At 43.6% G+C, this 26,772-nt stretch overlaps 1 protein-coding gene across 2 annotated transcripts in view; it reads left to right on the forward strand.

The window, feature by feature from the left end:
• Positions 1-2,193: 2,193 nt before the first annotated feature.
• Positions 2,194-26,772, forward strand: part of Wdr35 (WD repeat domain 35) — a 57,819-nt gene continuing 33,240 nt past the window's right edge. Inside the window, exons 1-10 of one of the 2 annotated variants that reach the window (XM_075984002.1) lie at positions 2,194-2,353; positions 3,137-3,254; positions 5,415-5,486; positions 7,140-7,232; positions 9,992-10,120; positions 11,778-11,911; positions 14,484-14,649; positions 14,780-14,925; positions 15,629-15,754; positions 22,807-22,992. In XM_075984002.1, the coding sequence (XP_075840117.1) occupies positions 2,330-2,353; positions 3,137-3,254; positions 5,415-5,486; positions 7,140-7,232; positions 9,992-10,120; positions 11,778-11,911; positions 14,484-14,649; positions 14,780-14,925; positions 15,629-15,754; positions 22,807-22,992 (1,194 nt within the window). In that variant the 5' untranslated portion in view covers positions 2,194-2,329. The remainder of the gene's footprint in view (positions 2,354-3,136; positions 3,255-5,414; positions 5,487-7,139; positions 7,233-9,991; positions 10,121-11,777; positions 11,912-14,483; positions 14,650-14,779; positions 14,926-15,628; positions 15,755-22,806; positions 22,993-26,772) is intronic. The other variant, XM_075984003.1, reaches the window with a different exon arrangement.

Genomic DNA, 26,772 nt, shown 5'->3' on the forward strand with positions numbered 1-26,772 from the left:
AAATTGCTTCTCTCCTTCCAGCATCTGTGTCTGAAGAACCCAAGTCAGGTCATCAGGAGATGGGTGCCTTTCCCTGACGAGCCACCTTCGGCCAGCCCCTCACTGACAATTTTAGACACACATAGAATGAATGAACTTCGATCACACCCACCTCCATTTCCTGTTTCCACTCTTGTATTCTCCTTCTGCTCTTTCTCTTCCTTTTATCTAAAACTCACCTTACTATTTTCTGCCCCCCCAAACAAACGAGAGAAACCATGTGATACTTGTCTTCCTGACTTATTTTACTTAACATGATTTCCAGTTCTCTCTGTACTCCTGCAAATGATATTATCTTCTTGATGGCTGAATAATCATCCAGTGGGTATACATGCCACCTTTTTAATCCATTGATGGGCACCTAGTCTGACTGTGCCGCTTGTCGATTGTGAATGGTGATGTGTTAAATACGGATGTACAGGCATTTCTGTTGTGTGTTGTCTTGGATTTTTTGGATATGCACCCAATACTGTCATGGCTGGATAGTATGATGGATATATTTCTAGGGTTTTTTGTTTGTTTGTTTGTTTTTTTAAGGACAACCAGGACTCTTACATTGTAGATGTGGTGAGACAACAGTGTGGGGTCAAAGGCTTCAAAGGTTTTGTGCTCTGGATGGGGAAAGACTCCAATGGGGAAATTAACACTTCTGCGTAAAGCACATGCTATACAACATAAATCAATGTTGATAGCTGCAGATTAAGATAAAGAGAAAACCATAAATAATAAAAAGATAATGAGACCAAATAACTCTACAGGAGTGGTGGGGCTTTGTTAACATTCAGGTTTCCAAAAACGACAATGGGGGCATGGGAAATTGGCTCAGCGCATGAAGTGCTGGCTGCAGACATGAGGACCCGGGTTTGGATCTCTAGCAACTCCAAGAGCCTGGTTAGCTGTGGTTCAACTCCCAGGATTGGGAGTTAGGGGCAAATGGTCCTGGAGTGTATGGACTGGGAATGGTGAGTTCCAAGTTTATTGAGTGATGATCCCGCCTTAGGAGGGGGTTAGAAGATGGCACATGGTATGAATTTCTGATCTCCACATGTGTGCCTCCACCCCTACTCACCGTGAGACGACGTCTAAAAAAGTTAAAAATATACAAAAATCGCTCTCCGGACAGAAAAAGCCCGACAGCTCAAATATTTTAAGTGAGAGGGTATGCTCCAGTGCAATTATAGCGTTAATGGCTCACAGGTCCTTCACCCTCCTTTATAAGGGCTGTCGGGGTTTGTAAGGCGTTTTAGGTATTCTCTGCTGGCTAGTCTTATGGCAGCTTGACCCACTAACTAGAGTGATAGAAAAGGAGAGAACCTTAACTGAGAAAATGCCTCCATAAGATCCGGCTGTAAGGCAGTTTTTAGTGATTGATGTGGGTGGTGCCATCCCTAGGCCCACTGTGGGTGGTGCCCATCCCTAGGCTGGTGGTCCTGGGTCTGTAAAAAAAGCAGATTGAGCAAGCCATGGGAAGCAAGTCAGTAAGTAGCACCCATCCAAAGCCTCTGCATCAGCTCCAGTCTGCTGCCCAGTTTGAGTTCCTATCCTGACTTCCTTCAGTCATGGAGTACCATGTGGATGTGTAAGCCTAATAAACCCTTTCTTCTCCAACTTCCTTTTTGGTCACAGTGTTTCATCCTAGCAATAGAAACCCTAAGACAGATTCCAAAGCAAAATAAAATAGTACCTACTCCTAAATTGCTTCCGAGGGTTCATCAGGTCCCTCCCTCAAAGAAGGCAACCATCAAAATGCACATCTGCGCGGCCATTTATTTGTTCAATGGTGTAGCCTATCAAATGCAACAAAGCGACTTTTCTTTTCAAAGATGTTGGGCCGGGGTGGGAGTTGGGGGATGAGATTGAAAACACAGACTTCTCTCAAGACCTTTTGGGAAGGGGCTCCATTCTTTCGCCTATACTGACACCTGACGCGCGCTCCTGTCCAGGTGTAGCGTGGCGGTGTAGCATTGCTGCGCTGGTGATGGGGGTGAAGGCAGGGCGCTAAGCCGGTAGCTGGCCAAGAAGGTACAGACCCAACTGCAGTGCAGAACCCGCCGACCTCGCCCCAGACCGATTCCACAGTAATCCATCGCCCGCGCAGGCGCACGACAGCCAGCGCCAGGCTGGAGGGCCACACCGGATGTTCTCTTAGTGCCCCGGATGCGACTGGGTGGCGGCGGTTGCCAGGCGACGGGAGCTTCTCTGTGCCGCCGGTGCTCGCGAATGGAGGTGTAGAACTCGTTATACATTGCGGGCCTTGACCGCTGAGGGTCGTCTTCTCCGAGTTCCCACGATGTTCTTCTATCTGAGCAAGAAAGTGAGTTTCCTCGGGGCTCGCCGTCGCGCCACCTCCATCACCGCGGCCGCCGGTGCCCGCATCCTCCCGGGACTGCAGACAGCTGCCTCCTGGCTGAATCTCCATCTCTCTGTCATCTCTTCAAGTGGGTTTTTGAGCCCGATAGTCCTTGGCCGAGCTAGTTTTTTTAAGGATTCTTTCATATTCCTGTCCTGCCTAAACTCTTTTGAGTGACAGAACGTGACCACCAGTCGCTGGTGGGTTTTTCCTCGGCCACTTGTTGATCCAGATGATAGATGACCACAGGCTGCCCGCCAGAGGAAAGAAATTATAAGTGTTGTGTGGAGAGAAAGAGAGTCAGAGCAGTGATGCGGACTTAGGTCTCAGTTCCCGCATTTTTGAATCTGTGAGGTGGTTCCCTCCTCTCCTCCCCCCTTTGTTTTCTTGTCAGTCACTCTCCTTCCCTTATGTGCACTTCTTTACTGAATTCCAGAACCTGTGACTTTTGGGGGGGGGGAACACCCATTTTTATAATAGCTCATTCCCCCCTCCTCCCCAGGGAGTTACTCTTTCTCTCTCCTTTCATCCTCCCTTTTTGAGACAGAGTGTTGTGTAGCCCAGGCTGGCAAGTAACTTGAGATTCTCCTGCCTCGGTCTCCCAAGTGTTGGGATTGCCAGCGTGGGCCACAACAGGTTTATGCAGGTTTCTTCTTGGAAGAGATTCATCCGTCTACATCTCCTGGTTGGTGACCTTCCCAACTCCATCGTGAAAAAGCAACTAGGTCACTACGATTCTTGTTACAGATTGCTGTTCCCAACAACGTGAAGCTGAAATGCATATCCTGGAACAAGGACCAAGGGTTCATAGCTTGTGGTGGTGAGGATGGATTGCTCAAAGTGTTGAGATTAGAGACACAGACAGGTAAGTGATGGTCGCCAGTCCATGTGTGAAGCTGGTAGAAAAAAAATGGCTGGTGTTATTTCTTCCGTGATTTGTCATTATGAAGTTTTAACTCTTTTTGAAAAGAAACTCAAGTATTTGGTGGTGACTTTTTCCAGAGTACCTTTGCAATAAAGGGCAGAGAATGTGTAATGTAAATATCAGACAGTTTTTCCTGAAGCTGTCCTTTTCACGTTCTCTTTAATCACAGTTTTGCATTTCTTTTACCTCTCTAGGGTTGCTCTAGATTGGAAAAAAAACTTAAAAAGTTTATTATTTATTGTGAGTGTGATGTGTGTTGATAAGCATGCGCCACAGCCTGTGGGATAGAGGTCAGAAGACAACTTTCGATAGTTGGCTTTCCCCTTCCTCTGTGGGATCTGGGGATTGAATGCAGGTTGTCTGGCTTGTATGGCAAGTGCTTATAGCTGTTGAGCCATCTCGGTGGCTCTAGGTTGAGGATCTTGATAGTACTAATGTAGTTTGGGCATCAAGACGGAGAGACGCAAGGTGAAATGAATGTGTCACATGACTGGTGAATGACTTCCAGCAAGTTACTGATTGTCTTTGGATTTTCACTCTTCTGGAAAACGAGAGGGAGTAGGCTAAGCTACAATTTTAGGCTTGGTATGGCATCATCTCTCCAACTTCATCGGCCAGAAGGATTACGGAAGAGATAAGTACTGGGAAGACATAAAAATTTGATCTCTTGTAATGCTAGTGCTGTGTACTTTGTACTAGGAGCGCTGGCTTACAGCTCTTACTGTGGGATAAATCACATTTACTGGATATTTGCCATGTTTCCGGGTGGCAATTTGACGTTAAGTTGTTTTAAGAAGATGGTATTTGAGATGAGAAAATTGAAGCCCGGGTCAGTTAATAATTTGCTCAAGGTCTTGTGGCTAGTAAGTGACAGGAATCAGATTGGAAAGACGCTTGTCTCACTTTTCAGTCCTTGTTTTCCGCCTTTTGTATCAATGGCTTCTGGATAGACTTAACCAAAAGGAGAACGATAGCTTTGCTGTACTATATTTAATAAAAGGTAGATCCCCTAACTCCCTGCAGTTTCTCCTGGTGTACCCCTGGCTAGACCTTAAAATGTAGACCAGGCTGGCATTGAACTTCTTCTCCTGCTTATGATCAGCAAAAGGCAGAGGTCTATTTGGAAGATAGATGCTCAGTACTAGTTAAAGCTTGGCTTCTGACTCGTATTGGGACCTCCCAGTTCTTAGATTTTCTTAACTGTGTATGAAAAGAAAGTGCTTTTTCTGCCTGTTGTTTCTTAAATATATAAGTATGTAACTATGTGTGTATGCATTATTTACTCTGCTTAAAATATATAACACATTTTAGTTATATCAAGAAATGCATTCATTTTGTTTACCCTTAAAGGGTGATTATTATTTTGAGACAAAGTTTATGTTGCCCAGGTTGGCTTTGAACGCTTAGGCTCAAGCCATCTAAGCCGTCTTCTTGCTTCTATCTTCTAAGTAGCTGGGGACTGTATCTGCTTTGCAAGTTCATTTAGGGAAGGCTAAAAAGAAACAAAATTCTTTTCCTTTTTTTTTGTAAACCTAGCAGATAAGAGGCAGAGGCAGGAGGATTATAAGGTTAAGGTCAAATACAGAAGCAAGGCATTGCTTCAATGAAACACTATCACCACCGCCACCACCACCACCATCACCTTTGTTTTATGACTGAAGTTTTGATGAGCTGCAGTTAGCATGTGGGAACCAGAGCAATCCATGAACTTAGTGAGAAAGCTGGGAAGCAGATTCTTAGGAAGTTTGGGAATGAAGAAAAGTGTTGGTTTTGTAGTTTAATAATCATGGTGGATAGTGTTAAGAGACAGATATAAGAACTATGGTTGGGCGGTTGTAACTGTGCCATTGTATTAGAGTTAATAGTAACAGTAGACACCCACCAGACCCGCCTGTAGCATTCAGCAGATATTGCATATGTACTGTGTGCCAAGCTCTGAATTGTTCTGAAGTTGTGACTTTGTGATTATCGTGTCATAGCTCATCTGAAACAAAATATCTCACGGATCCATATCCTTCTCATAACCCACGATATGTTAAAATCTTGTAATCTTTTCCTTTTATATATTTAACTATAGGCTTTTTTGCTTGTTTGTTTTAGATGACTCAAAATTGAGGGGCCTAGCAGCCCCTAGCAACCTTTCCATGAACCAGAATCTTGAAGGGCATAGTGGTAAGTAATTTAACTTTTTAATTTTGTCATGTTTGAACAGCATTTAGACATTTATGTCATCATCTACTTAATGTATATGTTAAAATATATATTTAATCAAATGCTATTATTTGGACAATAATAGTATTGAAGTAATGATTTTTATTGAATCATGTTCCAGAATAACTCATTTTGACAGAAATTAAATATCATCTCTGATAAACCTGAAAAAAAAAACACCTGGCTCTTAGTTTATACATTACAAACTTGTGTTATTTATCTGTGGGTTTTTAAATGTATATTATTCTCTTGAAGGATCTGTTCTGTGATTCCAACTTAAAGGAGACTAAAAGAATATAATACCTGAAAAGCCTTGGAAGACCCTAGCGTGAGAAGGAAAGTCCTATTCAGGACAGTTTCTAGAGAGCTGATGATGTTTAAATGGGCTGTATTAGATGGTGTCTCTCCAGTGTTAATTTCTTAATTTGTAATGTGGGTTGTAAAGGGAATATCATTAGGAAATACACACTAAAGTGTTTAGGGATAAGAAAATGGAACCAGTCATTCATAGAACATAGAGCAGTGGTTCCCAATCTTCCTAGCACTGTAACCCTCTAATACAGTTCCTTATGTTGTGATGACCATGACCCCCAATCATAAGATTATTTTTGTTGCTACTTCATAGCTGCAATTTTGCTACTGTTATGAATTGTGATGTAAACATCTGATGTGCAGGATATCTGATATGTGACCCTGTGAAATGGTGTTTGACCTCTAAAGGGGTTGCCATCCACAGGCTGAAAACCACTGACACATATTGTAGGTGGAGCGGCGGGCTGTGTCCCGCCCTGGCGGCTGGCAGGCTGCTTGTCCTCCCAGCCACCCGGCTAGCTTATGCCCGAAATAATCACATGGAGATCTGTATTAATTAAATTGCTGCCTGGCCCATTAGCTCTAGCCTCTTATTGGCTAACTCTCACATCTTGATTCAACCCATTTCTAATGATCTGTATGTCACCACGAGGCTGTGGCTTACTGGGAAAGATTCAGCATGTCTGACCTGGCAGCTTCATGGCGGGCGGCTCTCTGCCTGCCTTCTTCCTCCCAGAATTCTGTTCTGTCTACTCCACCCACCTAAGGGCTGCCCTATCAAAAGGCCAAGGCAGCTTCTTTATTCAACCAATGAAATCAACACAAATGCAGAAGGACCTCTTAGATCAGACAGAGAGGCTGAAGCTGTACCCAGGAGTGTGGAACAGAATGGAAACTGGGATGGAAGGAAAAGAGAGAATAAAATATGGGACAGACCAACCAAGAGCAAACAAAATACCCCAAAGGACAGTTCGGCATCCTTATGACGTTTTATGCTTTTAGGCCAGTTTGGTGATGATGCCTCTATCTGCTCCACAGGAGCTCTATGGCAGCGCTGTCAGCTAGGAGAGAGGCCTTTGGAGGTGTGAGATGGGTACATATGAAAGAATATTTGCATTGTTGCAGACAGTAATATCAGCAACTGCAACACATGAATATTTTTATATTTATATCTTACTTAATACTAAAGACTGACTGTACGCTAATATATTGACATCCTCTTGGTTTTCATTTACACAAAGGTACAAACTTGAAATGAATTATAGACATTTTAGTTTCTGAATTGTTATTTTAATGTTCTAGGTGCTGTTCAAGTTGTAACATGGAATGAACAGTATCAGAAGTTGACTACCAGTGATCAGAATGGGCTTATCATTGTCTGGATGTTGTATAAAGGTATATTAGGAGAGATGCTTGAAAAATTATTTTACTGTTGTGTGTATGCACATTTGTGTGAGTGTATGCACGCTCGTGTTTGTGTGTATGCACACTTGTGTATGGTTACCCTTGGAGGTCAGAAGAGGATGTTAGATCCCCTGAAGCTGGAGTTACTGGCTGTTGTGAACTGCTTGCTGTGCATGCTGGGGACTGAACTCTGGTCCTCTGCAAGAGCAACAAACGCCCTTATCCACCGGGTCACATCTCTAGCCTGTGAGAGCTGCTTACGTTTTTTAAAATTACACTTTATGTCTCTCATTTGTGTATATGTGTGCGCATGCACATGTACCACACATGTGGCGCTTGGAGGACAATTTGTGGGAGTTGGTTCTCTTTACCATGTGGGACCCCAGCATTGAACTAAGGTCGCCAGCCTAGACAGCAAGCACTTTTACCCTCTGAGCCATCTCGCTGGCTCAGGAGGGCTGCTTTGATCGTTCACAAAGCAGAGTCTGAACAGCGTTTGGATGGGGAAATAATATCTCTGAAATAGACTTGTAACCAGCAGAAAGAGTTCATCCTGTTCCTTTGATCTGTGACCCTGTGTTAGGAAAATGAATCAGGTGACTGCTGACATCGCCACAATGAGCCGAGACACTTAGAATAGTTTCCATATGAAGCAATTCCTCCCCCTCGTTTCCAATAGGAGTTATGCCTGTGTGGTCAGCTGGAGTTAGTATTAGATAAAAACACATTTATGAAGAAGTCAAAGGCAAGACTGCCTTTATTGTATTTCCTGTATTGAGCCTGTTAGCTTTTTTTTTCTTTTGTGGATTCAATTCCTCTCATCTCTGATGAATGACTCACAGTTTCTGCCTCTTGTCTCAGAGAGAACTCCAGTGGAGGAGGATGGGGTGGGGCGCATGGAGGTTAGGGGTTAGGGGATGGGAGAGGAAGAGAAGGATTAACTTAGATGGGTCTCTATTACTGGAAAAACAGCTCAGTACTTATTCTTTTGGAGACTAGGAAAGGCTTAGTTAAATATGTACAGTTGTAAAAAGATTCAGGACATCCCTTCTATAAATTATTATTAAATATTTATTTTTAATTATGTGCACGTGTGCCCACTGGATGGGAGCGTGTGCTCGTGAGAGTAGTTGTCAGGTCCCTCTGGAGTTGCAGGTCTAGGCGGTTGTGAACTCCCTAGCATGGGTGCTGGGACTTGAACTTGGGTCCTCTAGAAGAGCAGCTGTACATGCTGTAACTGCTGAGTCATCTCGCCAGCCTCCCATTTACCAATTCATTACTACAGTAGCTTTTGCTTGAGCTTCACTTTGAATTGTGTGCCTCTACTTATGTGTGTGTGTGTATAGGCACAACATGATACAATGTATGTGCTGAGATAAAAGATAGCTTTCGAAAGTCACTCTGTCCTGCTGTGTGAATTCCAGGGATGGAACACTGGTCCTCAGCCTTGGTGGCAAGCACCCTTACCTGTTGAGCTATCTCTCTGAAGTCATGTGAAAACAATTTCAAAAGCAGGCCGGGCAGTGGTGGCGCACGCCTTTAATCCCAGTACTCGGAAGGCAGAGGCAGGCGGATCTCTGTGAGTTTGAGGCCAGCCTGGTCTTACAAGAGCTAGTTCCAGGACAGGCTCCAAACCTACAGAGAAACCCTGTCTTGAAAAACCAAAAAAAAAAAAAAAAAATCCCCCAACCCCCCCCAAAAAACCAAAAAACACAAACAAATAAAAAAACCAAAAGCCCAAAAGAAGGCTTAGAGTTTTAAAATAATAGTCTACATGTTTTAATGGAATATGCTTTTATTTTAATCATAATTAATGATGACTCATAGAGAGCTCATGCATATGTGTAAAGCTGTTATTGTTACTTTTTCCCTCACTGTCTGAAATTTATCATTCATGGGAAAATCTGAGCTTTCAAAAAATCAGCTATTTTAACCCTGAAAAAGCAAATGAAATTTCATTTTCTTTTTAAAAAATTATTTAGTTTATGTGCATAATTGTTTTTCCTGCATGTCTGTCTGTAAGGGGGTCGGATCCCCTGGAACTAAGGTTACAGGCAGTTGTGAGCTGCCATGTGGATGCTGGGGATTGAACCTGGGTCCTCTGAAAGAGCAATTAGTGCTCTTAACTGCTGAACCATCTCTCCAGACCCTGTAATTTCATTTTCTTAACTGACAAGAAGAGAGAAATAAAAATAAAAGATGTATATTTGTTGTATTTTCTATGATAATTTTGGAGTAATTAGGAAAAATACCTAATCAAACTTTTAGTTTTGTTCACGGTGGGTTTGAACACTTTAAAGTTAAATGCCTTACATTATAGACACCTTTACAATAATTTATCCAACAGTGAATTCTTAGAATGTTAGCAACTTTTTATTTTTTCTTTCTCAAACAGGGTCTTGCTATATGTAGCCCAACCTAGCCTCAAACTTTTGATCCTCCTGCCTCAGCCTCCGAAATTCTGGGATTAATGGTATACAGGATAATACTCAAAAAATATTATCAACCCTTAAGTACCAAATGAGAAATGTGAAAGTTTTTTTCTCCCTTTGATTTTTCAAGGCAGTGTTTCAAGACAGTGTAGCCCTGGCTGTCCTGAAACTTACTCTGTAGACCAGGCTGGCCTCAAACTCAGAAATCCTCCTGCCTCTCCCTCCCACATGCCAAGAGATGTGCGTCACCATGCCTGGCCCGCTAAGTGTGCAGGTTTTGACTTGTAGTTTTTTTTTTTTTTTGACTTGTCAACACAGGCTCTTGGTATGAGGAGATGATCAACAACCGCAATAAGTCGGTGGTTCGCAGTATGAGCTGGAACGCTGACGGCCAGAAGATCTGCATCGTGTATGAAGATGGAGCTGTGATAGTCGGCTCCGTGGACGGTAATGCAGCCACTGATTGGGAAATAGACTCTGAAGAAGAAAGCACCTGTTCTATTACCTGGTGACATTAGGAACTACCGTGTGGCTCTAACTACTCGCCTTGATTTTCAGGACAAGTTTATTGTTTCAGTGTCCTGCAGTGATATGGAAAGCAGGTGGATTAATTTCCCAGTATCATTTTAAATATGATCTTCAATCAGTTAGAGTGTATAGAAATGTAGATTCTGGTTTCAGAGGGATAAAATTACAGAAATCTCTCCTTTCAGCTGAACAGCATGCCGTTGGCATATTTTTTAGCCTTAGTGTCACTTCCTTTCAAATTATAGTACATACATAACACTGGGCCTTCTGTGAGCCTGCAACTTGGTTTTAATATAAAAAAATCCTTACGGAAATTGTTTTAAAATAATTTTCATTCATTTATTTATTTGTGTGTGGTTATTGGAGTAGTCCAATGCTGCTGAGCCTTGAAAGCAGTTGCTGTAGTTTGGGAATCAATGGCACAGCTGGGAGACGCATCCCTGACCTAGATCAGAAGTGATCATAGGAAAACAGGCAGTCACGTATCAGCGGTCAGCGCTACAACAGGGAGCATTCATGAACCTGTGGAAAATCACCCCACACAGATAGGGAGAGATCAGGGAGGGCTTCCTGGAGGAGGGGATGCATGCTGATGCATTCAGTAGCCACAGGTAGATGAGTAGAATGTCCCAAGGCTAAGGAATAGCTTGGAAAAACAATTTCACCCAACACACTGAAAATAGATGTCTCGGAGACAAAGGCCCATGGAAGTAAAGACTATCAAAAAGGAAGGGTGTGGTCCAAAAGACATGAAAAGCTTAGAATAAGACCCATTCATTGCCTGTTGGCTTCAGCAACAGGCAGTCATGGCCTCCTGTACTGGAGGCCTCAGTGGAGGTGTGGAGCAGAGGCAGACAGGGATGGCTAAGGGGTTGAGAGGACTCTTAGGAAGGAAATCTGGCGGTACTCCGTAAATAGTAAGCACTGTGGCTGGGAGGGGTTGGTAGGAATCGGGCCGTAGTAGAGAGGAAGTGGAGGGTTGAAGGAAGGGCTTTTTGCTTCATTCATTTTATGTGAGATAATTAATAGTTTGATGCACATTTAAAAATTTATAAGAAGGATCAGAGAGAAAATTGAAAGGAGAAGAGAGAAATGAGGGTAAACTAGAGGGAGATGTTTGTAAACCTGGGAAGGGTTGACGGCCCAGGTGGAAGGATTGGCCGCAGAAAAGCCCATCTAAGGAGCTCCCTTCTCATTGTGTCGGCACGAGCAGAAAGGTTGGGTTCACTTAGCTCTCAGTGCTTGGGGATGCAAGCCGATGAAGATGTGCTTTTGAAGACTTGCATTTCTGCCTAGAGTTCTGCCTAGCTGATTTCATAGCTAGGAGTTAGGCCCTCCCTGCCTGGGAGTTTAGAAGAGATGGCAGAGAGTTTGAAACACCGCTGCTGTCTAAGGTTTCGGTGGTATCTCGCTTTTAGAAGTGCCAATAAATATCCCTTGACCAAATAAATTGAACGGTTGCATGACTGACGGCTGTGAGGAAAATGAGAACTCCTTAAGGAAACCAAGATTCCAAAGTGGGGTTGGAAGATCACGGCTCTGAGCTTGCGGTAACCATGGCTGTGTTTTGTTGTAGGGAATCGGATTTGGGGAAAAGACCTGAAAGGTATACAGCTATGCCATGTGACCTGGTCTGCAGACAGTAAAATCTTACTTTTTGGAATGGCAAATGGAGAAATACATATTTATGATAATCAAGGAAATTTTATTGTAAGTATATATATTCATTATTCTATTAGTATAATTTTATATGGTTATTTTATGTCATTTATATATGCATGCTCTTACGATAGTTACAATATATAGAATTTTTCTTGTTTTAGTTTTCTAATCATTAAATAATTTTAAAAATTAAAAGACAAATCCTAGATTTTCTTGAGTGTGTGTGGTGCCGAGAAAGGGGCTGGCCCCCACAGACTCATCTGTTTGAATGCTTAGTCGCCAGGGAGTGGAACTCTTTGGGAAAGATCAGGAAATGTGGCCTTGTTGGAGGAGGTGTGTCACTGGGAATGAACTTTGAGGTTTCCAAGCCTAGTTTGTCTCCCTCTGCCTGGTGCCTAGGGATCAGGATGTAAAACTCTTAGCTCCAGTACCATGCCTATCTGCTTCCGGCCATGATGACCATAAGAGCTGCTTTGGTCGTGGTGCCTCCTCACAGCCATAGGACAGTGGCTAGGGCAGGGTGGGGCTAGTCGCTGTTGTTTTGAGAGGGTCTTACGTAGACCAGGTTGGGGTTTGTTGCATCGCTGAATTTTGGATTGTCCTGCCTCCACCTCCTGAGTTCTTGGGTTTATAGGAGCACCCTTCACCATGCTCAGTCTTTTGCAGACATTGGCTATAACACAAGGCTTCTTCTTTTTTTTTTTTTTTGGTTTTTTTCGAGACAGGGTTTCTCTGTAGCTTTTGGAGCCTGTCCTGGAACTAGCTCTGTAGACCAGGCTGGCCTCGAACTCTCAGAGATCCGCCTGCCTCTGCCTCCCGAGTGCTGGGATTAAAGGCGTGTGCCACCACCGCCCGGCAACACAAGGCTTCTTGAATGGTAAGTGGGCATTCTTTTCTACTAAGCTACATTCCTAGCCCAAGTGCAGTTCCTGTAAGGCGAATTAACATAGCAGAGTGTAGACTTTAGTCCTGATTTCCTGTGGCTGGATTGGACAAGATGACAGTGCATTGGTGCTGAGGGATAATGAGTAGGATGATACGCTGCGTTGTTAAGTTTTTTTTAAAAGGCTTCTGGTGCTTAAATCAATGTTTATATGCAGGATGTTGTAGGAGACTGTTTGTTCCCGGCTGCTCAGCCCTGAAATAACCATATAGAAACTGTATTAATTAAATTACCCCTTGGCCCATTAGCTCTAACTTCTTATTGGCTAACTCTTACATCTTAATTTAACCCATTTCTATTAATCTGTGTATCTCCATGTGGCTGTGGCTTCCCGACAAGGTTCTGGCGTCTGTCTCTGGTGGTGGCTCCATGGCTTCTCCTTACTCTGCCTTCTTTCTCTGAGCATTTAGTATAGTTTTCCCCTCTTAGCTCTGCTCTACCCTATCACAGGCCCAAAACAGCTTCTTTGTTAACTTTATTAATGGTATTCACATCATATAGAGGGGAATCCCACATCAGTAGGATACCACAGATATTTTTGTAGTAGCCAGAACCTGTTTGCTAAAAGAATGGTAACTGATTTACTGCATAAGGGATAAAAATCACTTTCTAGGAAGAAGGTAAAAGCAAGTTAGCTTTAGGTAAAATGGTTAGTGTGTGGAATCCATTCAGCTAATTAGCTGTTGCAGGACTGGCCCTTTGGGCATGGTCTGAGTTGCTACGTTCCAATGATAAGCTATAAGAGAAAGTGTGCTCACGCTGCTGTTCTGGCTCCCCTTCAGGGAACTGAACCCTGGTCTACGCAGACTACACCCAAAAGGCTGGTCCCCAAAAGCTAATTGGCCGAATGGAGTCCCACAATAGGTTAGTGTTGATTGTCAACCTGGAATGACCTAGATTCACATCGGAGACAAAGCTCAGGACATTCTGGAGAGGAATTACAGAGACTGAGGTTAGCCTTTGAGGGTGTCTGTGAGGGATTGGTTGTGTTCATTGATGTGGAATGGGCCATTCCTGGTGCTGGCTTCCATCCCTCTCTGTTGCCCCATTGTAGACTGTAGATGCTTCGCCTTTCTTCCCTCCCTTCCTCCCTCCCTCTGTCCTTCCCTCCCCTTTTCCTTCCTTCCTTCCTTCTCTCTCTCTCTCTCTCTCTCTCTCTCTCTCTCTCTCTCTCTCTCTCTCTCTCTCTCTCTTTCTCCTTTTCTTCCCCTCCCCTCCCCTCTCCTTTCCTTTTCTTTTTTTCTGTGACATGATCATCTCACTACATAGTCTCTGGTTTTGAACTCATGATCTTCTACTATCATTTTAATCTTATTAAAAAGCTTTAAATATTAGTGTAGATTTCTAAAAACATGTTTTGAGCTTAGGTCTCCTATATTATTGAGACTGACCTTGTATTTGCTATGTAGCCCAGGTTGACCTCAAATTTGAGATCTTTTCTGCCTCAGCCTCACCATGCTCATCTCTGTGTGTTTCTGTTCTTATTTTATGCATGGGAAAAAATGGAGAGTCAGGTGAGTAGTTTGTCTAGGTTTGGTGACCCAGTAAGTCACAAAGCTTGCATTTATAGCCAGATTTCACATCTTATTTTCATTGTTTTTCCTTCAATACTTCTGTAGATTAAATTACATATTTTAAAATGCAGTTATTAAGCCTAAGCTAACCACTTCTACCTAGATGAAAATGAAATTGAATTGTTTGGTGAATGTCACTGGAGCAATCAGTATTGCTGGGATTCACTGGTACCATGGCACAGAGGGCTATGTGGAGCCGGATTGCCCATGCCTGGCAATTTGTTTTGACAATGGGAGATGTCAAATAATGAGACACGAGAATGACCAAAGTAAGTAATTTTTTTTAAGCTGGAGAAGTTTAAAAATGTTTTTAAAAATTATTCTTATGATTCTAAAGTTTCCTAGGCTAAGTGTGACCCCAGTTGCCACATTTGTCCTTTATTTATCTTCTTTTTCTAGACCCGATTTTGATTGATACGGGCATGTATGTGGTTGGTATCCAGTGGAACCACATTGGCAGTGTGCTAGCTGTGGCAGGCTCTCAGAAAGTAGTCACGCAGGACAAGGACGTCAACATTGTGCAGTTTTACACGCCATTTGGTGAGGTAAATGTGCCTCAGACTTACCTTCCCATTTAAAACAGGTGCAGCAGTAAGTGGGGGAAATGAACAGAAAGTATAGCTTGCTATGCTTCCTTTTAGGGACTTTTGAGTGGCAGCCTCCAGATGTCAAGTATGTGTCTGAATAGTATCTTCTAAGTCTTTAATATAGTTACTATCTTATAATCTGTATGTTTAGAAACCTACATGTTTGATGTAGGAAATTGCCATGAAATAGCTAAATTAGAATATTCTCTTTGTGAGCCAAATAAATGTCTCTTTCTAATCATTGACTTTATTAGTATTTTAGATTCATAGTTTTAATTGAAAAGTTTTTGTTTTTGTTTTTGTTTGTTTGTTTTTTGTTTTTTGAGACAGGGCTTCAAATATGTAGCCCTGGCTATCCTGGAACTCGCTTTGTAGACCAGGCTAACTTCGAACAGAGATCCACCTGCCTTTGCCTTCTGAGTGCTAGGATTAAAGGCATACACCACTACATCTGGCATGATGATTTATTTGTTAAAAAAATCTATCTTAATAATAAGTCACAAATGATAAATACTAAAATGCCAGCATTGTTTTCATAAATATGTGTTATCCTTCTCAGTGGTGTTATTAATACATTTAATTTTTAGAATATTCTGTAGCCGCATTGGCACACTTGAGTAGTAATTTGTTCACTATAACTTTCCATTTTGTTTTTCACCAGCACCTGGGTACTTTGAAAGTCCCGGGAAAGCAGATGTGCTCGCTGTCCTGGGAAGGAGGCGGACTGAAGATTGCTCTAGCTGTTGACTCCTTTATATATTTTGCAAATATTCGACCTGACTATAAGGTATGAAAAGCACTTATAAAACTTTTTAAAAAGCTAAATCCATTGCAGCTTTTTAAGTAAGAAACTAGTAGAAAGGCGGCTTTTCTGACTGACTGAAGCTCTTAAAATTAGTAAATAACAACTTTTCCCGAATACCGCATACAGTTAAAATGACTTTAAGAATCAAGACCTCGGCTGGAAACAGTTGGCCACTCACAGCAGTAATTGAAAGGCTGATTTCAGGGTATGACCGAGATGAAAGGGAACAGCTAAGGAGATAAAGCAGAACCAGATGGTATCTCCATGGGCTCAGGGATCAATAGGGGAAGAGTGTTCCCGGAACCCATGAGCTGGGTCATTGCTGTCAGACAGGGACTGGGGACTAGACATTCCTCCTCTTCTCCTTTCTGGTGCCTTCTGATGGTCACCCCAAAGGGACCTTCCAGCAAGGGAGCCCACGTGATGGAGTTCACAATAATCACCCTCCAGGCCTGGAACGGAGTGGAGAAGGACAGAGTGGATCAGAGGAGAAAGTGAGATAAATAATATACCATCTAAAACAAGCTTGGGATAATTTATTTTATTTTTACTTTTTAAGGATTTATTTCTTTATTATGCATACAGTGTTCTGCTTGCTTGTATGTCTACAGGCCAACAGAGGGCACCAGATCTCATTATAGATGGTTATGAGCCACCATTTGGTTGCTGGGAATTGAACTTAAGACATCTGAAAGAACAGCCCGTGCTCTTAACCTCTGAGCCATCTCTCCAGCCCTTGGGATAATTTATTTTTTATGAAAAATATTAAGCAATATAGGTTCATGCCTATAATATCATCTGTTGGGAGATGCAGGAAGAGGAAGTGGGAGTTTGAAGGCAACCTGGGTTATATAGTGAGAGTCTATTAAAAACAAACCTCAAAGGTTCAGAGGTGATGAAAATGTGGCTTAGAGGGCAAGCATATGCATAAGACCTTGGGGTTTGATCAGTGTAGCACAGCACACAGAGCACACAACACGAGCACACACAGTACACAGTACACACAGCACACACAGCACACACAGTACACACAGCACACACAACACATATAGTAAACACAGCACACACAGCATACACAACACATACAGTACACACAGCACACACAGCACACACAGCACACACATCACAGCACAGTATACACAGCACACACATCACACAACACATATAGTACACACAGCACACACATCACACAACACATATAGTACACACAGCACACACAGCACACACAACACATACAACACACAATACACACAGCACACACAGTACACACAATACATACAGTACACACAGTACACACAGTACACACAACACATACAACACACAATACACACAGCACACACAGCACATACAACACATACAATACACACAACACACACAGCATATACAGCACACACAGCACATGCAGTACACACAGCACATACAGCACATACAGTACACACAGCACATACAACACATACAGTATACACAGTACACACAGCACACACAGGACACGCAGTACACACAGCACACACAGCACACGCAGTACACACAGCACATACAGCACATACAGTACACACAGCACATACAACACATACAGTACACACAGTACACACAGCACACACAGGACACGCAGTACACACAGCACACACAGCACACGCAGTACACACAGCACATACAGCACATACAGTACACACAGCACATACAACACATACAGTACACACAGTACACACAGTACACACAGCACACACAGCACACGCAGTACACATAGCACACACAGCACACGCAGCACACGCAGTACACACAGCACATACAGCATATACAGCACACACAGCACATACAGCACATACAGCACATACAGCACATACAGCACATACAGTACATACAGCACATACAGTACATACAGTACATACAGCACACAGAGCACATACAGCACATACAGCACATACAGTACATACAGTACATACAGCACACACAGCACACACAGCACACACAGCACATACAGCACACACAGCACACACAGCACATACAGCACATACAGCACATACAGCACATACAGTACATACAGTACATACAGCACACACAATACACACAGCACACACAGCACATACAGCACATACAGCACATACAGCACATACAGTACATACAGTACATACAGCACACACAGCACATACAGCACATACAGAACATACAGCACACACAGTACACACAGCACACACAGCACATACAGCACACACAGCATACACAGTACACACAGCACATACAGCACATACAGCACACACAGCACATACAGCACATACAGCACATACAGTACACACAGCACATACAGCACACACAGCACATACAGCACACACAGTACACACAGCACATACAGCACACACAGCACATACAGCACACACAGCACACACAGCACATACAGCACACACAGCACACACAGCACATACAGCACATACAGTACACACAGTACACACAGCACATACAGCACACACAGCACATACAGTACACACAGCACATACAGCACACACAGCACATACAGCACACACAGCACATACAGTACATACAGTACATACAGCACACACAGCACACACAGTACACACAGCACATACAGCACACACAGCACACACAGCACATACAGCACACACAGCACACACAGCACATACAGTACACACAGCACACACAGCACATACAGCACACACAGCACATACAGTACACACAGCACACACAGCACACACAGTACACACAGCACATACAGCACACACAGCACACACAGCACATACAGTACACACAGCACATACAGCACACACAGCACATACAGCACACACAGCACACACAGCACATACAGCACACATAGCACATACAGCACACACAGCACATACAGCACACACAGCACATACAGTACACACAGCACATACAGCACACACAGCACATACAGCACACACAGCACACACAGCTCACACAGCACACACAGCACATACAGCACACACAGCACATACAGCACACACAGCACATACAGCACACACAGCACATACAGCACACACAGCACATACAGCACACACAGCACATACAGCACATACAGTACACACAGCACACACAGGACACGCAGTACACACAGCACATACAGTACACACAGCACATACAGTACACACAGCACACACAGCACATACAGCACATACAGCACACACAGCACACACAGCACACACAGCACACACAGCACACACAGCACATACAGCACATACAGCACATACAGTACACACAGCACATACAGCACATACAGCACATACAGTACACACAGCACACACAGCACATACAGTACACACAGCACACACAGCACATACAGCACATACAGTACACACAGCACACACAGCACATACAGCACATACAGCACATACGGTACACACAGCACATACAGCACATACAGCACACACAGCACACACAGCACACAGCACATACAGCAATACAGTACACACAGCACACACAGCACATACAGCATATACAGCACATACAGCACATACAGTACACACAGCACACAGCACATACAGCACATACAGTACACACAGCACACACAGCACACACAGCACATACAGCACATACAGCACACACAGCACACACAGCACACAGCACATACAGCACATACAGTACACACAGCACACACAGCACATACAGCATATACAGCACACACAGCACATACAGCATATACAGCACATACAGCATATACAGCACATACAGCACATACAGCACACACAGCACATACAGTACACACAGCACATACAGCACATACAGCATATACAGCACACATAGCACATACAGCATATACAGCACACACAGCACATATAGCATATACAGCACACACAGCACACAGCACACAGCACATACAGTACACACAGCACACACAGCACATACAGCACATACAGCACATACAGCACACACAGCACACACAGCACATACAGCACACACAGCACACACAGCACACAGCACATACAGCACATACAGTACACACAGCACACACAGCACATACAGCACATACAGCACACACAGCACACACAGCACACAGCACATACAGCACATACAGTACACACAGCACACACAGCACATACAGCATATACAGCACATACAGCACATACAGCATATACAGCACATACAGCACATACAGCATATACAGCACATACAGTACACACAGCACACACAGCACATACAGCACACACAGCACACACAGCACACACAGCACATACAGCACATACAGTACACACAGCACACACAGCACATACAGCACATACAGCACACACAGCACACACAGCACATACAGCATATACAGCACACACAGCACACACAGCACATACAGTACATACAGTACACACAGCACACACAGCACACACAGCACACACAGCATATACAGCACACACAGCACATACAGCACACACAGCACATACAGCACACACAGCACACACAGCACACACAGCACACACAGCACATACAGCACATACAGCACACACAGCACATACAGCACACACAGCACACACAGCACATACAGCACACACAGCACATACAGTACACACAGCACATACAGCACACACAGCACATACAGCATATACAGTACACATAGCACATACAGCATATACAGTACACATAGCACATACAGCATATACAGCACACACAGCACATATAGCATATACAGCACACACAGCACACACAGCACACACAGCACATACAGCACACACAGCACACACAGCATATACAGCACATACAGCACACACAGCACATACAGCACATACAGTACACACAGCACATACAGTACATACAGCATATACAGCACACACAGCACATACAGCATATACAGCACACACAGCACATACAGCACATACAGTGCACACAGCACACACAGCACATACAGCACATACAGCACACACAGTACACACAGCACACGCAGTACACACAGCACATACAGCACATACAGTAGAACACACAGTACAGCACACAGAGCACACAACACCAGCACACACAGCACACGCAGTACACAGAGCACACAACACCAGCACACACAGCACACAAAGTACACACAGCACACACAGCACATACAGTACACACAGCACATACAGTACACACAGCACAGCACAGCAAAGTACACATAGCACATACAGCACATACAGTAGAACACACAGCACAGCACACAGAGCACACAACACCAGTACACACAGCACACAAAGTACACACAGCACATACAGCACATACAGTAGAACACACAGCACAGCACACAGAGCACACAACACCAGTACACACAGCACACAAAGTACACACAGCACATACAGTACACACAGCACACACAGCACACACAGTACACACAGCACACACAGCACACACAGTACACACAGCACACACAGCACATACAGTACACACAGCACACACAGCACACGCAGTACACACAGCACACACAGCACACACAGTACACACAGCACACACAGCACACACAGTACACACAGCACACACAGCACATACAGTACACACAGCACAGCACAGCAAAGTACACATAGCACAGAACAACACAGTGCAGTATGCCCAGTACACACAGTACACATAGCATAGCATATAGCACATACAGCACAGCACAGCACACACAACACAACATACACAGTACACACAGCACAACACAAACAGCACATACAGCACAGCACAGCACACACAGCACTGCACACACAGTACACACAGCACAGCACACACAGCACAGTGCACACAGCACACACAGTGCACACAGCCCCGTGTTTGAATAGAATAAATGGAAGAAAATAGATTTTTCTTACAGAAGTATTCCAGATTGCATACTGCCTCTCTTAGAGGTGGAGCCTCCCATCCTTAGAGCTTAGAAAAGGAAAAGAAGGGAGCTGTTCAGTGGCAAAGCCTGGGAAAGCACTCTCTGGCCAAGTGATGAGAGTTAACATCCTCAGTGATGTCATGGGGAGATCATAAACCTTCATGTGACACGAGAGGAGCAGGCATGTTTAGTTCTGGTCTTCCTACAAACCAGTAACTGTGTAAGCATGAGAAAATACCAGACAGACCCAAACTGATGGGCACTGGTTTCAGCTGAGATCATCAAATACAGGGGGACCGAGAAATCATCACAGTTCAAAGGATCCCAGGAGACATGACAGCGGAGTATAAAGTAGCCACCATGAGATTCTGGCATCTCAGAGGACACTAGGGAAAGCTAATGAAGAGTGTAAAGTCTAGTGATGCTGGGTTCTTAGCTCGGACAAATGTATCACAGCCGTGTATCATGCTAACGACAGGGAAAATATTTTAAGGCTTTTGGGAACTTTGTACCTTTTTAACTTTTTCGTAAATCTAAAGTCTTTTAAAGTCAAAGTTGATGTTAGTGAGTGGTATGAAAATTCTACATGGCCGAACTTTCAGTAATATAAGCAGAGTGTTGATGATGAGTATAATGTACCCAAGACTCCATATGAATGTTCAAGCATGTTAGACGGAGGGAAAGCTGTGCGTGCGCACCTTCTGTTCTCTGTGGGGACTGTGGTGCAAACATTCAATGAATGGTTGTAACTACAAGATCCGTACGTGGTTACTACTCAGAAAGCTGGGGCGGGGCTTCTGCGTTTTGTTTTGAATAAACAATGTAGAAGGATTGACTATAAAAACGTTCTGTAAAATACATGGATGGGGAAAAGACAAAGTGCCTACTTTCTGAGTTTTGTCTTGGAGACCCAGGATTCAAACTCTTGATAGCAGTTGATCACTTTCTGGGCCCATCCTTAAAGCAGGGATTAACTACTGAAAATTTTTAGCACTGAAGCTTAATATTTGCAAATTTTAAGGAAAGTTAGACAAGCTAAACTTATTTTTGTAGAACATTTTTAAAAAATGTCTTTTATTGTGATTTTTAGATTTTTTTGGTAATAAGAAAAGATCTATTTTTCAGTCCTGATACAGCAACTGTTACATTAATCTAAAGTAAAAATAAAATAATGGGACTTTCTCTCCCAAACTAAATAGTCTATCTTCCATTTCTTTCCTCCCCACTTCTGTTCCTTCCCTTCCTCCATTCCTAGTGGGGCTATTGTTCAAATACTGTGGTTTATGCGTATACCAGACCTGATCGTCCTGAGTACTGTGTTGTCTTTTGGGACACAAAAAACAATGAGAAATACATTAAATATGTGAAGAGTCTCATTTCCATCACCACTTGTGGCGATTTCTGCATTTTGGCTACGAAAGCTGATGAAAATCACCCTCAGGTAGGGACCCCTTGATCTTAAGATACAGATGTGTTCGCAATGGCAGAACTGCTCTCTAGCTACCCACCACCTCAAGTGTGGCACTGGCAAGGACAGAACATTAACTCTCTTGGCCACGTCTGTCTGAACCTGTCTTGGAGAGCTGGATCCATGTTTCTGTGTTCTCTGATTCCTTTTCCTAGCAGCCAGGCATTGGCAGGTCATGCTAACAGTTTCCATACTGGAGCTCCTGCCTCTGAAATATGTCACAAGTGAAAAATGAATATCCAGATGTCTAGTAGAAATACTGATGAAATTACAAAAGAGTTTGGGTAGCTTTTTGACTTTGATAAATCTATTCTTAGTTGGAGATACAGTTTATTTAAAACTAATATCATAACATAAAATAAAGAATATGTTATGTGTTTTTGTAAGCATGCCAACAATTTGAGAATTTTCAAAAGCATGTATTTGAAAAGACGACGATCAGTGTCTTTGACTGGGTTATGATTTAAAAGCTCAGAGATTTTATTAAAGGCAATTATTTGGACAGCTCCGTTTGGCTTTGTTTTCTCCTGACACACACTAGAACAGCAGTACAAGTGTTTTTCAAATAAGTATACCCATAGGGGTCAGAAAAGATAGGTGCTGACAACGAAGTGTGGAGATGGGAGAGTACGTGGACGAGGGGGGCGACTCTGACAGACCTAAGGACGCATTCTTGGGCTGTGGCTAGAGGCAACTGGTTAGAGAATGCTGAAGAAGCCTAGGACTTGAGGCGCCTTGTTGGGCAAATATAATCTGGGAGGACCAGAGATGATGTAAGAAACAAAACCTCCCCAAACCACAAAAAGACATAGGAATAGGCAAGTCTCCTGATCTCCTCTAGGCAGAGCCTACAGGCTGTGGTCTTGTTCCCATTTACCAGGAGTGAGGTTTGGTCATCAGGTGGACCAAAGTGAAAGTAAGGGCTGGAGGGACGGGCCAGTGGGTAAGCGCACTGGATGTTGTTCTGGAGGACCTGGGTTAGATTCTCAGCACCCACAAGGTAGCCAACAGTCTAATTCCAGTTCTAGGGGATCCGGTGCCCCCTTCTGGCTTCCATAGGTACTGCACAGACATACATGCAGACAAAGCATCCATACATGTAAAATAAACAAATAAATATGCATGCAATATAAGCATGCATAAAACAACAATTGATGAAAGTAAAGGCCAGGAATTTGAAAGCAAGCAGGGAAGGGGATATGGGAAGGTTTAGAGGGAAGGGAGAAATGATATAATCATCTCAAAAATAATAATAAATACAAACCTAAAAAAACATAACAGTTATAGAAAAAAATCTTTTTACATTTATTTGAGTGTGTTTGTGCTCTTGCCCTCCGTCACACTTTTGGAAGTCAGAGGACAAGTTTCAGGAGTCTGTTCTCTCTTTCCACCATGGAGGTTTAAAGAAGTGGACTTAGGTTATCAGTCTGGGCAGCAAGCCCTTCCACTTGCTGAGCCTTCTTACAAGCTACAAGCCCCAAGTAAATCTTAAAAAGGGATTTCTGTGCTGAATCCTCAGCATGGCTGATGGGGACAGACTCTGCTGAAAGTCAGACAGGTGTTAGCATTGTCCTGAAGCACTGCCCTCCTAGTCCCACCATGCTCTCCTGCATGGCTCCCAGAGCACAGGCAGCTGAGCTTCCAGCCTTGAGGGTTTCTGTGTAGCTGTAGAGCCTGTCTTGGAACTTGCTCTGTGGACCAGGCTGACATTGAACTCAGAGGGATCTGCGTGCCTCTGCCTGGGATTAAAGGTGTGCACCACCGCCGGGCTAGATTGAGAATCTCTTAAGACAGACCTGCCCAATCGTCTCACAGCAACATGATGGAGTAGGTACCACATAGAGTTTTAGCATCCTACTCCTACATATAGAAGATGGGAAGGCAGTATAGACATTGGGGATAATGTCCAAGGTAGTAAGCGATGCTAAATATAGACACAAATAGAGGGAGAAGAATTTGGGGTAAACAAAGACTAGGAGGGGAATAGTTCAGGTCATAGTTTGGGTTTTGTTTTTGTTTTGTTTTATTTTGTTTTGAGAGACAGGATCTCTTTATGTAGCCCTGGCTGTCCTAGAACTTGATATGTAGGCCAGGCTGGCCTTGAACTCACAGAGATACTCCTGCTTCTGCTTCCTGAGTGCTGGGATTAAAGGCACAAGCCACGATGCCCAGTCGTCATTTATTTATTTGTTTGTTTATTTATTCATGTGTGTGTCTGCTTGTCTGTGCAGCACATGAGTGCAGGGGCCCACAGAGTCCAGAAGAGGGTGTCTGAACCCCTGGAACTGGAATTATGGATGGGTATCGGGAACTGAACCCTGGCCCTCTGCAAGAACAATAACTTCTCCTAACCATTTAGCCATTGTTCTGGCCCAGGGAGAACAATTCAAAGGCACTGTTGACTCGTAAGAACGGTCATTGGTATCCTTACACAGTTCAGAGACATCCATCCATAAAACAAGAGAAGGATATGGAAATCACAAAGATGATAATCATATTGAAAAGTTTGCCAAGAAGGCTGAACAATGAAGTGAAGGAAACACACACACACACACACAAAAGCAAACAGACAAGGAAATGGAAAATAGTGTGGATGTTGTGAAGGTTTAACATTCGAATAATAGTGCTAAAAAGAGCGGACAGGCAAAATGGAGGACGGGGATGAGGGGCTGGCCCAGTGGATGAAACCTTGTGCAAGTGTGAGGGCTGGAGATTGGCTCCCTGACATCGACATAAAAGCTGGGTGCATGGTAAAAGCTGGGTGCATGGTAGTATACCTGTAGTCCCCTCACAGGGAAAGCTGAGACAGGAAGTCCCTGGGGCAAGTTGGCTGACTACACTTTGAAATCAATCAGCTGGGTTCAGCAAGCAATCCTGCCCTGTAAGTCAAGTGCAGCATGATGGGGAAGTCAACTTCTGCCCTCCACATGCGTGATCACAAACAGGCTCTCCCACGTGTGAGCACACATGCAGAGACTACCCCGACTGGAGCAGAGTTCCTTTGAGGCTTTCAATTAGGAGTAATCCGGTTCAGTGACTGACAGTGTCTCCACATCAAGGAATGCCGCTGTGAATTTCAGAGCACGTGGGATGAAACCGGCACAACACAGTAGTAGTAGATTTCACAAGGTGAAAGGTTAGGCTGGCATTCAGCTAGTTAACAGCAAAGCTTTGGAGAATCGCCCTCAAAATTCTGAGAGAAAATGAGTCCATGAGCAAACTCCCGTGTGAGGTGCAATACCGGTCTTCTTAAATGTGCAAGAGCGACAAAATTTTCCTCTCATGCTGATCTGTGTTAAGGAGATATTTTCTGGTAAAGGACACTAAAATGAGCTATAGAAACCAAGAAAGAGGAGGAAAACCAGAAGCCCAGCCCCTGTGGTAAAGAGTGTCTCAGCTGACCCAGGGCACACCCAGGGACTCCAGGCAGAGGCCAGGCTCCGAGGGAAGGTCAGGTGGATCAGCCACTACATCGCCTCGTGTCAAATCCATTGAGAGAAGATGTACTCAATCAGGCATAACTGGAGAGTCAAGCTAGTAATTAATACATTGAAAACTAAGCATAGAGAGAAAAACCAAAACAGTTCCCAAACCTGTTTTTCTTAACAAGGGCAGCAAAGTATTTCAATAGGGAAGTCATGATGTTCTGGAGCAATCAGCTGTCAGAGCTTTTGTGTGGTCGAAATGATGTGATCGTTGAGTTTTGCACTTCAGAAACTCCTACCCCAAATATTCAGTCTCGAATTTGGATCT

Source organism: Microtus pennsylvanicus, chromosome 8 (genome assembly GCF_037038515.1).
Source record: "Microtus pennsylvanicus isolate mMicPen1 chromosome 8, mMicPen1.hap1, whole genome shotgun sequence".
In the NCBI taxonomy this organism is placed as follows: domain Eukaryota; kingdom Metazoa; phylum Chordata; class Mammalia; order Rodentia; family Cricetidae; genus Microtus; species Microtus pennsylvanicus.